General features: G+C 37.5%; 1 protein-coding gene across 3 annotated transcripts in view; it reads right to left on the bottom strand.

Moving 5' to 3' along the window:
- The window catches only part of frmd3 (FERM domain containing 3), a 51,980-nt gene that overhangs the window by 9,093 nt on the left and 29,903 nt on the right, over positions 1-12,984 (bottom strand). For all 3 annotated transcript variants that reach the window (XM_055168047.2, XM_073867513.1, XM_055168049.2), the window contains 4 exons: positions 11,162-11,250; positions 2,584-2,658; positions 2,353-2,421; positions 1,728-1,852 (listed from right to left, as the gene is read on the bottom strand). In XM_055168047.2, the coding sequence (XP_055024022.2) occupies positions 1,728-1,852; positions 2,353-2,421; positions 2,584-2,658; positions 11,162-11,250 (358 nt within the window). The remainder of the gene's footprint in view (positions 1-1,727; positions 1,853-2,352; positions 2,422-2,583; positions 2,659-11,161; positions 11,251-12,984) is intronic.

Genomic DNA, 12,984 nt, shown 5'->3' on the forward strand with positions numbered 1-12,984 from the left:
TTTTGGATTAAAAGGCTTGAATATTCCATTTCATTGGACTTTTAGCGAATTTATGAACAATTTGTTTTGGACAATTTCACCGAAGCGGATAATGGGAAGATTTTGAAGGTAAGTAAATATCCTAAATCAGCCCCGCCCGGTTAAGGTAACTAACAACTAGATTACAGTTTTATGACTGCTATAAATCATATTATGCTTTGTGTGTGCGCTTAATAGAATCCCAAAAGTCTAAGCTTTCAAACGATGTGCCGCATGACCGTATATTTTGAAGATTTAATGCTTCAAAGTTACAATGACGTTTATGCAGCCTCACGTGCAAGGGAGGGGGTGTGCCATGTACGGCACAGTGTTCCTTATCAGGTCAAAATAACCTACTTCCGTCGATGTGATGTTTGGAATGACTTATTGTGAGAGGAAAAACTATGTTTTAATCATATCATCGGTTAGCGGAAACGCTGTCATTTCATAACCCGCGGTTACCCACAATTACGAGTCATCCAAAAATATTTTTAATGATATTCGCGAAGCAGTTGGTCGGGTTGTTTGAAATAAAGATGCCAATTAACTATTTTAAACAATTACTACTTTTAAAAAATGTGGGCCAGGAAGCGGGTCGGGTACAATATTTTTTTTTTCCGAGTTGTGGGCGGGTTAGTTAAAAACGTCGCTCGGGTGCGGGTTGTTTACACATTGACCCGTGCTGCATCACTGTTTCATAAAAGATTTTTATCGACATTTAGAAAAAAGCTAGTGATGTCACATGTCAATCAATCTATGCAGCGCTGCATGAAATTAAGAGCAAGGGGGCCCCTAGTGGTTCGGAGTGGAGGGGCTGCATACATGCATTATAACAATGCTTAGTATTAAGGTAATCGTCTTTTTGTCATTAAGGAAAATCATCTTCATCAACTCAGTTAAAAATTTGAAAATGGTAAGAATGATTTCCTCCTTTTGTATTTAATAGCAAATAGCATTTGTATGTTTAGGGATGACAGAAGCAGACATTGTTTTTTATTACTGGATGCAACTTTTGATAAAAGTTAAAAAGTTAGTTCTGAATAAAGGTGAAAAAAACTTTTGTTTCCAAGTGTCATTTGGTTTCATTTGGTGTCATTGAAGTTTCCAGTGTCATGAGCAAACAAACGCTCCATTAAAGAAGAGTGAGTGTGTTTGTACTGGATGTCCAAGAAAACCTTGAGACAGGCTTATGTGACATTTGTCCTATCCTCTGGTTACTCAATCTGTGAAGGGCTTAAAAGTGATGCAGAACCAGCTTCAGAACTCTTCACATGGGCTTTATGATCACATGATCCCTTCATGAAATGAATGCTTGACTTCCTTCACTTAACCTGGATTATTAGAGATTAAAGACATCTTAATATAACCAGCAGCATCTAACTTCATAAACATGAATCGTTGCCTCAATGTACACCTCTACTTCAATAGCAGGACTCTGTGCTAACCCGCAGAGATGATCACATGAGTATTTTAATGCTCTGACTGGAGTCTCCACAGAGACCAGCGCATCATCAGCTCATTTTGATCCCCTGAGAACAGGTGCCTTACATTTGTCAACGCCATCTGTGCAGTACAGAGGTGCACTGAGCACTGTTTTACTATATAATCAGGTATATGTGACCCTGCCTGTCAAAACAGGATTTTGTGAATCATGTAATACTGTACCAACACATGCTTTATGTCAAATAAACCAGCTTTATTTGTCTTACCATTGTCTGCTGAGATATCTCTGTGTTCCCTGCTAGAGCTCAGTGCCGGTAAAAGCGGCTCCATGTTCATTATGAGCTGTTTATGACTGAGTGAAGTAAAACTTCTGCTTTGACCAAACTGACACCTGAAACAAAGGTAACGTAAAACAGAAAACAAAACAGAGCAGGGTCAATTTCTATAGCAGTTGGACAAATAAAGTTGAGTCTTGATTTCTTAATGTATAAAACATTAAGAAAATCTTCTTTCAGATGAACACATCTGAGATATATCAGAAAATGTCCAGGCCCTTCCAAGCTTTATAATGGTAGTAAATGGTGCTCTTGATTTTGAAGCCCAACGAAGTGCATTCATCCTTTACAGAAGTAATCCACACGGCTCCAGGGGTATAATAAAGGCCTTATGTAGCCAAGCGATGTGATTTCGTAAGTAAAATATCTGTATTTAAAACTTTATCAACTAAAATTAACTAGCGGCCGACACACATTCTCAAGAGAGTGGTTTTAAATAGTAAATTGTCAAATATTTGAACATGCAGACAAGATTAACCTTAAACTAAAAAACAACCACATTATTACTATAAGTCTGTATTACAAAGAAATGAATTAAAATGGAGATGTAACTGACCTGTGCACAGCAGGTGGTTCTCTCTGAATCTTTAAACTGGCTTCAATCACTTCTTTAGCCACCCGCCCACTGTAATAAAATAACAAACGCATTCACTTACTTTTGACAATATTTTGCAGTCTAAACACATGCACGTTGAATTTATGCTATTTGCAGGTGCAACTAATCAAATGTATGAAATAAATAATTGCAATATCTAAGAGGTCAAACAGTACATTAAAAAAAACATACCTGTACCGATATCTGCTTCCCTTGAAAAATATGCTACTGCTAGACACCGTTTTTATCTGACTTGATTTTGCACATCTAAACAGAGAAATCCGAAAAAAAGACAGAAATTAACTAATTTTTACATGGGCAGTTATTTGTGTGTATGCATGTGTCTTTGTATATTTATGTTGTGATCATAAAATATTCTTAATTAACCTTATCTGATATTGCATATCCTATATAAAAGCTTGTATCGGCATATACAAGAAAAATGCTGTTACTCCAACTGTGTGATTTTTTTTGTATCACAGTACCTGTGAAAAAGCTGTACAGAGACCATGCTTCTCTGAGTTATAAACAACCTGCTTTTATCCTCCAAAGGAGTTGCATCTCTTTTTGGTGGTATTATTGTTCTGATGTTAGATCCTATTTATTTTACTGTAACTATTTTGTTTAGAAAAACATATGTATGTATGGAGTACCACAAGGCTTAGGTTTAGGCCCCTTGCTTTTCTCCCTGTATGAAATTCCATTGGGAATATATGTCACACAGTTCTTTCACTTTAGAAATATATTAAAGGGGGGGTTCAATGGTATTTCAAGCATTCTGACTTATTAACACAGTTATAGAGTTGTTTCCTCATGCTAAATGTAGGCAAAGTGTCAAAAAAGCATTTGGGCGTGTTACAGAGTATTTCTGTGCCGAATGCACTTCGCCAGGGTTCATACAAGTTTCGGAAAGTTTTTTTCAATTACAGTTCCAACTGACGTTTCAGGGGTTTTCTATACGTATCACTTCTTTATATGGGCACTTCCCCCGGAAATCCCTGCCCACCCGTCGATCAGCGGGAGACGCTACAACCTGCAAATGTCTTATCAAGCGATACAGCTTTGTTTATTTTCAAAACTCAACAATGGCACGAAAGATGAAGTGTGTTTTTGGATGTAAGGAGAAGAAAGCCAGCCTTATGAAAACAATGGATATAGTTTATTATCCGGGGTAGCAGCTGAGTTTTGCGTGTGTTTGATGCGCTGGATTTTCCCAACCGGGTCATAAGTTGCACACGGTAAGTAAGACTTCTGTCTTATGCTGGAAATAGGCGCGTGCAAATTATAGAAATGACACGAACATGTAGTGAATCATAAGTTATAAGTGTTGTATAGTCTTGCATGACTCGTACTCGCTCGTCCCGCGGTAGTAACTCCTCCTCCTTCATTTTTTCGTACGTTATCGGAAAGATTCGGTAAAGCTAATCTTTCTTTTAAAAATCCTATTAAACTAAAGACTCTTCGGAGATATAAAGGATGTCATACTACTCTATAGGTACTCCAGATTAACATAAAAAATGCACAAACAGTGTGTGTTACGTGAGCTTTAAATTACTTTGCTTTTGGTTTGACTCATTCTGTTCATTCGTGAATCGTCATCTCAAGCATTCATCGTTTTAATAGAACACAAATTACCGCTGCCTTTAGCAACAACAAAGTACACAACTACTATCATAATAGCAACAAAATGAGATGGACATTAAAGACCCCCCAACCATGCAGATTTGTGTGCCATAGCTTGTATACTTCTGCTCCATTCAGTCAAACTGTCTGTCTTGACTGTGTACTAACTATGTACTGTATGTCTGGGTCGGCCAGGCCAATTGGCTTTAGTGGACTAAATAAAGTGTGCTGAGGAATCCCAGAACATCTGTAACAGCTTGGCTATGTGAAGCAGGGCTAACAGATAGAGGTCTTCATGGGTCCAAACCCGAGGTCCGACCCGAGAGGGTTTGCGTCTAAAATTTCATGTGTGCCTTGGACATAAGTCGGGTATAATATTAGCGGTCTCATTTAAAATGAATGTGTTTTTGCAGAACGGACCGGGGAAGACCCAAACTATTTTGCGTGTGTGCATTCTTTTCCAACCCCTCTTCTGTTTGCCAAAAGCATTTCTGATGTTGCGTGTCTGACCCGTTTTGAAACATGCTCTGAACCAATGGCTGGAAACAAAAGATCCGTACAAGTTTCGAAGCCTCATGAAGCAGTGCTTCAAAAGCGACCATCACTACTGTAGACTACACACATCAATGCCGTTTACATTCGGGTTAAAAAAATTGTCACTGGGTAGGCCTCTGGTCTAATTTTCTCATGTTTGTCCTGTGTCGGGTCTTTGTTTTTTTATTTATGCACGTCTGGTTCTGATAAAAAGTGATTTGGGTCATTTCAGGACAGGTACATTTCTTTGAACCCGAGAAGACATTGACAGCTTGAGGTTTTAAATATTAAATCATAATAAATAAAAAATTATATATATTGTTATATAAGTTATAACAATAATATTACATAATAAGGGTAGTATGAACTGACTAAAAATACAGCATGCCCAATATTAAGAAAACAAACAGTGACGGATGTGACATTGGCTGAATGGGATGCTTAATCCCACTATGGTGGGAATAAAGATTCATCCTGCTGACAGCACATGCGTAAACTTCTGTGAAACTTGACCAGCAACTCTCGGGTTACAAGCCCGACTCTCTGACCATTATGCCACGACTGCCCATAACAGTAATAAGTGATAAGATAAAAGATAAACATATCATTGGCTCCAGAAGAAAGTCTTGAAGAACAGTTTAGGGGCAAGCAGATGGAGGCAGTTTTTTTTAAAGGCTGGATACACTCATCAGTTTGAGATTAACATTAAAATATACGGCTGATTTTTAGGTGGGCATTAAAAAGGAAGCTGTCACATCTAAAATAAAAATAAAAAACACTAAAAATCCTTGTAATCTAATGCCCTCATCTAGAAACCCAGATAAGCAAAGCAGTATTTTATTGATGATGATGTTATAACATGCTGAAGAGGTTTGAGATCTGATCTGATCATCAGAGGGATAAGACCGCATTGCTGTTGAGATTAGACATACCTCAACGAGTAGCAGAAATAGGATAGTAAAAGCGAAAAGCTAAAATGAGAATGTGAAAGATGTGTTAGGTCATCAAGTTTGTAAGTGATAGACACCTGATAGAGAGGTGTGTGTGTGTGTGTGGGGGGGGGGGGGGTTAATGTGATGACAGGTGTAACTGAGCGTGATCTTGTTTGACTATGCAGCCCTGCTGTCTGTCTGCCATTAAACCTCCTAATTAAATTGCTTTCATCAGAAATGTGATCCTACTTGTACATAGAAACCTGGCTGAGATGTTGTGTGTCCTTCTGATATAATAGCAGAAGGATGAACTAAATTATAAATTATATATTTAAAACTAGAAAAATCTGTACAGTATCAGTCATTGTTAGTCAATCAGTTTTATATGTTTACATTTATCTCATCAATAATTATGTCATCATAATTCTTGGCACAAGAATACTCAGGGCCGGCCCGAGGCATAAGCGAACTAAGCGGCTGCTTAGGGCCTCGCGGCCACCAGGGGGCCTCCAATCGTTTTTTTTTTGTACATTTAATTTTTTATGTACATTTAAATAACTTATACAAGTAATATAAATGAATGAATGAATGAATACGAATGAATAAATGAATAATTCAAGACAAGAAAATTCTGATTTGCAGACAACTGCTGTGTGTCTGTAGTGCTAGCAGTTGAGTCATGCGCAACATAGACACCTCACGTGAATTGACAATTTGCGCAGGTGCGGGTCACTGTAATAAATAATAAGCCATGCCACAAAAAAGGATGTATCCCTCTGGTGCCGAAAAAAGAGAAAGTAGAAAAGGACAGAGGAGGAGAAAAAAGGGCAAGATAAAGGTATGTTTGCATGATTATTAACAGTATGTTTAATTTGTGCAGCAGCAGTGGTGTGACAGATCGCAGTTGATGCGTGATTGACCCACAGTTCGGCGGAGTAATAGGGAAAGTTTATCATTTGCACGTGTTTGAAAGGCTTGCAAATGTTAACATTTCAAGTGATTTTAAACTATTTAACCCGCAAAAAGACGCTAAAGTGAGCAGGTTTATGTTAAATGTGTCCAGTCCAGCTCTAGTCAGAGAGGTGATCCTCACTACGCCCTTCAGAGATCAGAACACTTAATGTTTAAACTTTAGAGAGAGTTACGCTACTGTGTGTCATACTGTAGCCCATTAGCATACATTTGAGGGATAGAGCACTTAAAAACAACGTAAGGTTTTTATGCTGCGCCGTTTGTAATTCGTCTTCCATCTGTGTGCGTGCGCGCTTAAGTGCACTCGGTAGTGCACACACGTGAAGACGCGTTTCAACAAAGCAAAAAAAGCAAGCGAACATAACATCTTTCTCTTCTTGACAGGGCACATACAAACAAAATGATCTCCACAGTACTCTACACAGTATTAGGTTTATATGTATAGATTAGGCAGAAAGCACAGGTCCGTGCTTCTCTTAAAGAGACAGTAACCTCAATTAACCTACTTAAAGGGGTCATATTATGAGATTTTTTTTAAGATGTAAAATAAATCTTTGGTGTCCCCAGAGTGCTTATGTGAAGTTTTGGCTCCAAATACTCCACAGATAAGTTATTATAGCATGTTAAAATTTCTAATTTGTAGTCTTGAGCAAAAGTGTGCCGTTTTTGGGTGTGTCCTTTAAAATACAAATGAGCTGATGAAATTCAAACACTGATCACTATGATGGTGGTTTGTTGTAATTGAAACTCAATTGTGCTGTCAAGTACTTTTTTCTTTCTCACTGCACTATGGCAGTGCTGTGGTTGGATATTGCAGATAAAGGGGGCGGTATTATTGTAATTTGCCTCGCTACCTACCTCACAAAACAGGCGAAATCTGAACGACCTAATTTTTCACACGCTTGCAGAAAATGGCTTACCCAAACAAAGTTACTGGGTTGATCTTTATTAAATTTTTTTAGGTTGATAGAAGTACCGGGGACCCAACTATAGCACTTACACATGAAAAAAGTCAGATTTTCACGCTATGACCCCTTTAAGTCTGTGTCATTAATGTTAATCAAGCAATCCAAGACAGAGAAAATCACTTCTGTAGCTCTAAAAAATAATAATTATATTTAATTCATACAATAAAGACAGTATTATGATTCATTTGATTTGATTTCTGAACCTAATGCTAATTTTAGACCTTACTTAATGTGCAAATTTGTTCTTTTTATAAATGTTTGTAATTTCTTAATTAAAAAAATGGTGGGATGGGGCCCCCAAACAAATTCTGCTTAGGGCCCCTGAGGGGCTCGGGCCGGCACTGAGAATACTGATTGATTGTTTATTTATGTAAATGATGTGTTGTGGTGCTGTGAGTTTCACATGTGAAAGACACTACAGGAGAATTTCTGCTATCTGTTCACCATCAACAACTTTGTAGATTGTCTCTAACATGAAGGAAATCATAAAATTGATGCATTTTCTGAAACTGCAGACCACAGATGGGGAAGCAGACTCCTCCAGCCCATTAACCATCAGTGGCGGCCGGTGACTTCTTTTTTTGAGGGCGCTCGATGTGAAATTCATCACAACATGTATGTTGCCCGTCATGTGTATGTTTTTTTTTAATATGTGAAGAGTTTGGTTCCAAAACGCGATAAACGTCATTTTTGAAAAAAATGAGTTACTGCCAAAATCAATATTATTCAGGTCAGTGTTTAAAAGTAAATTCTTAATTTTACGCAAAATCCAATATCCGCAGGGTTATTCTGTCATCTTTTCTCCCTTTTTTCCCAAAATGCGATAAACGCCACTCCCCCTTTTTTACAGAACGCAATAAATTACAGCGTACCATTCCACGCATTGTAAACATACAATGGCGGCGCGTTGAGTACACGGAGTCCTAGTTTTCCTCATCTACTTTGTACCTCGTGATCAACAGACAAAACAAAATAATACTTTAATGGCATTAATAAACCTGTGGTTGTTTTCTGTGACGGGAAAGAAACGACATCAACATCTAATAATTTACGCAGAGGCACTCGAGAGACTGGTGCTTATCTCCCGACAGCATCAAGTTTCTCATGCTAACACATTGACCCCAGGGGATCTTATGAATAACTTTACATTATTTTACTCAAAGTCAATGAAAATCGAGCAGGACCAAAACATTTTACAGCTGATCGCTGTGAAAAATGTTAAGCGACGACGTCAAGTATAACCGCAGCAATGACAGTGTTCTTAATATGACAGTATGACACAAGTAAGTGTTTTGATTAATGACATTAATGTTTATTTTTTTAGTCAGTGTGTACAACTGTTCAACTAAATGAATATACAAATGGCAAAGATGAATGCACATTTGTACATTGAATTAATAGATTTCTAGCATTTTGAAACAAAAACTGTCATGAATTTATTGCATTTTGTGGAAAAATAATTCGTTTTTATAATAAATCTTTGAAAATCAAGTTATGGATTTGAATTTTTAATGTTTTTATAACCTAAAGATGCTATGGGAAAGTTTGTAACAGAAAATAGTGGTTTTCATCTTGTCACTTTCTTGGTATAGAAAACACGTTTTAACCGAAATTTGTCAAAATGGATTTATTGCGTTTTGGAACCAAATTCTTCATGTGTTCTGTGCTTTGAAAGATCGTGTGTGTATCACCAAAATAAGTGCCTGCTGCAGACGCTTTAAAGAGTTTATGATTAATTTTGTATGCGCAAATACATTATTAGAGGAACACGGTCGAACACATTGTGTCATGTAAACTCAAGATGGAGGAACAGCTGATCATAGCTGTACAGGAATACACAGAACGAAGAAACTGTCAAACGGCTATTATTTTGACACAAATTAAAGAAACAATGTATAGAGACATACACTCACATCCTAATAAAGGATTATTAGGAACACCATACTAATACTGTGTTTGACCCCCTTTCGCCTTCAGAACTGCCTTAATTCTTCGTGTCATTGATTCAACAAGGTGCTGAAAGCATTCTTTAGAAATGTTGTCTCATATTGATATGATAGCATCTTGCAGTTGATGGAGATTTGTGGGATGCACATCCAGGACACGAAGCTCCCGGTCCACCACATCTCAAAGATGCTCTATTAGGTTGAGATCTGGTGATTGTGGGGGCTATTTTAGTACAGTAAACTCATTGTCATGTTCAAGAAACCAATTTGAAATGATTCGAGCTTTGTGACATGGTGTATTATCCTGCTGGGAGTAGCCATCAGAGGATGAGTACATGGTGGTCATAAAGGGATGAACATGGTCAGAAACAATGCTCAGGTAGGACGTGGCATTTAAATGATGCCCAATTGGCACTATGGGGCCTAAAGTGTGCCAAGAAAACATCCCCCACACCATTACACCATTGCATTAATGAGAAATTAAACAGGTGTTCCTAATAATCCTTTAGGTGAGTGTATAGTTTTTAATAAAGCAGATTGTCTCTTTGCACAAAATTATCAACATTTATTAACCAGTTTTTAAGAATCTCATGTGAATCATGAGAATTATGAGAAATATTTTTTTAAATTATGAGAAATATTTTTATATTCTGGTGAAAGATGACATAAAAATTCTTTACAAATAAATTTAAATCCATAACACTACATACTTTCTGCATAGTATTTACAATTATAATGCAAAGTGTGTAACAGAAGCTACAAATAGTTCATAAATTTATTGCAATGAATTACAGAACTATGTTTAAAAAATATAATATCTAAAACCATTTACAAGCAATGTATCTTACATCACTATGATGAAATATATATATATATGTTGTATGTTTATGTAATATGGAGGGGAAAATCACATGTTTTTTAATTTTTTTAGCCTAGTCAAGGCCCCCCTGCAGTAGCGCGAAGGCCCACAGTTTGGGAAGCACTGCTCTATACTGAATCAATGGGGATTGCGGCTCAATGTTGCTTAGCAATGGCAGAACTACCGGAGCACAACCTCCCAAGCATGTTGGAAAGGAGGAGGAAAGTGGTGTGATCATGTTTTTAGACACAAAATGTGAAAAAATTGGGCCACGACAGTCTGGTAGAGTCCCTTTAATGTTTTAAAACCTGCTTTAAGGAGATTTTGAACACCAGACAGAAGGTAAAGTTCCCAAGAAATTCCTACATCCCAAAGTTGATCTTTCACTTCCCGAAACCATGCAGGAATATGCTGAGCAGGTAATCTTAATCCTTTAGGAGAAAAGGAATGGCAGTCCTTGCTTCGATTACATAGGGCATTAAAAATTGAAGTAATGCTATCCTCTGTCACAGCCTGATTCTCATTCGTCAGGAAGAAACGTCTGATGTTCTGGGCATGATAAATAGGTCATGCCAGAGCTGGTTCTTAAGGGTCTAGAATCTGTATGGGTCATCTACGTATGATGAATTCATTACCTCATCCATAAACAAATTTAGCGATTTGGATGGTAAAAACAACATCTACCATCATTGTTATTGTGTAATTGTAAAATAGCGACCTCTAATGGTAAAAATCCTACATATTGTGCCTTTAAACAGCCTACGTTAAAATGTTATATGCAGACATATTAAACCACTGGCCATACACATTTAAGTTACAGTTACTGAGATAAAGGTCTTGAGTACATCTTGGACAACTTCTATAACAATAAACCACAGTCTAGACACAAATGCTACTTGAAGTGAGACAAAACGAGAGAACTGATAGACTACTCACTTGTAAAAGGCCTGATTTTCTACAGCACATTTCCACAGGTGTTTACAGGCTGCTGGTGTGGAGGTGTGGAACGTCAGAACCAGCTTCTTCTACAGAGAGAAAGCACGATTAAAAGTTCAGTAATCAACTTCATCAAATGGGGAGACAATCTACTTTTTTTGAAAATATGCTCATTTTCCAGCTCCCCAAGAGTTAAACATTAGATTTTTACCGTTTGGAATCCATTCAGCCGTTCTCTGGGTCTGGCGCTAGCATAATTAGCATAGCTTAGCATAATCCATTGAATCTGATTAGACCATTAGCATCGTGCTAAAAATAACTAAGGAGTTTTGATATTTTTTCTATTTAAAACTTGACTCTTCTGTAGAAACATTGTGTACTAAGACAGACGGAAAATTAAAACTCATTCTGGCGTAATAATCAAGGACTTAGCTGCTGTAACATGGCTGCAGCAGGCACAATGATATACACAGCGCATGAAAATGGTCCCCTGCTATTGAAATTAACCAAGGGGACTATTTTCGGGCAGTGCAGAATATCACTACGCCTGCTGCAGCCATGTTACATCAGCAAAGTCCTTGATTATTACGCCAGAATGAGAGTTTATATCCATATCTGCCTAGAAAATCATAACTTTTAATTTTCTGTCGGTCTTAGTACATGATGTAACTACAGAAGAGTCAAGTTTTAAATAGAAAAAATATCAAAACTCCTTAGTTATTTTTAGCACGATGCTAATGGTCTAATCAGATTCAATGGATTATGCTAAGCTATGCTAAAAGTGGTACGTCCAGACCCGGAGATCGCCTGAATGGATTCCAAAACAGTAATAATCAAATGTTTAACTGTAGGGGAGCAGGTAAATGAGCATATTTTCAAAAAATAAAGTGTAGTGTCCATTTAAAGTGAGTAACAGCATAAGAAGTCCATAAATTACAAAGAGATGGAATCTGAATACAATGTCATAAACAATGAGAGCTGAACAAAATGCTGGCCCAAATCTGTGTGAGTTACTGATAGTAATGTCCAGTATTTGCAGGCAGCTGAATGGCTTTGCCAGGAAAAGTGCAAGGAAAATAAGAGTGAAAATCAATATGACACATCATAACAGCACAGTCACTCACAGCTAGTTAGCAACGGTTTCGCTGAAACACAATGTACACCACAATGACTGATCTTCAATCACATTATACATAGTTTAATATGTTGTACAGTGACATTTATAAATGTAATAAAACAAAAAACATGAATAGTGGCTGTGCACTGCAGTGACCTTACAATGGTTACAGGATGGCTTAACATAAAGCAAAAACGAGTACGTTCTTTCAAGGACGCGTCCTTCGGACCCACCCTTCGAATTGGGACACAGCTTATATTTTCAATATAGCACAGCCTTGAGTGATTTTACAGGGTTGACATTACACTGTGGTAAGTGTGTTAAAAAGCTGACCTGATCCAAGTAAATATATGTGCTGGATTAGACGCCCAAAACTGAAGCTGAGGTAAATATGTATATGCTAGGCCAAAGCAGCAAAGATATATGGGCTGATAAAGTCCTTTGAAAAACAGAACTGTCAGGAGCATCATTTCCATTAACCTCACATGTCGTGTAATCTGAGATGGGAGATCAATAGATGGAGTGCTGAGCGGAACAGTGAATCCACACAGAAATCAATACAAACCACTTCCAGGCTGTTTAGCATCAGACTGCCATGCTCTGCAATTTACTGCGCTGAGCTCATACAGTACTAAGATTAAAGTCACATCATTAAAACAGCGTAAAATACTACGTTTCCTGAATCTATGCTAGGAGACATCTGATC

The sequence above is a fragment of the Misgurnus anguillicaudatus genome, chromosome 5, assembly GCF_027580225.2.
Source record: "Misgurnus anguillicaudatus chromosome 5, ASM2758022v2, whole genome shotgun sequence".
Taxonomy (NCBI): domain Eukaryota; kingdom Metazoa; phylum Chordata; class Actinopteri; order Cypriniformes; family Cobitidae; genus Misgurnus; species Misgurnus anguillicaudatus.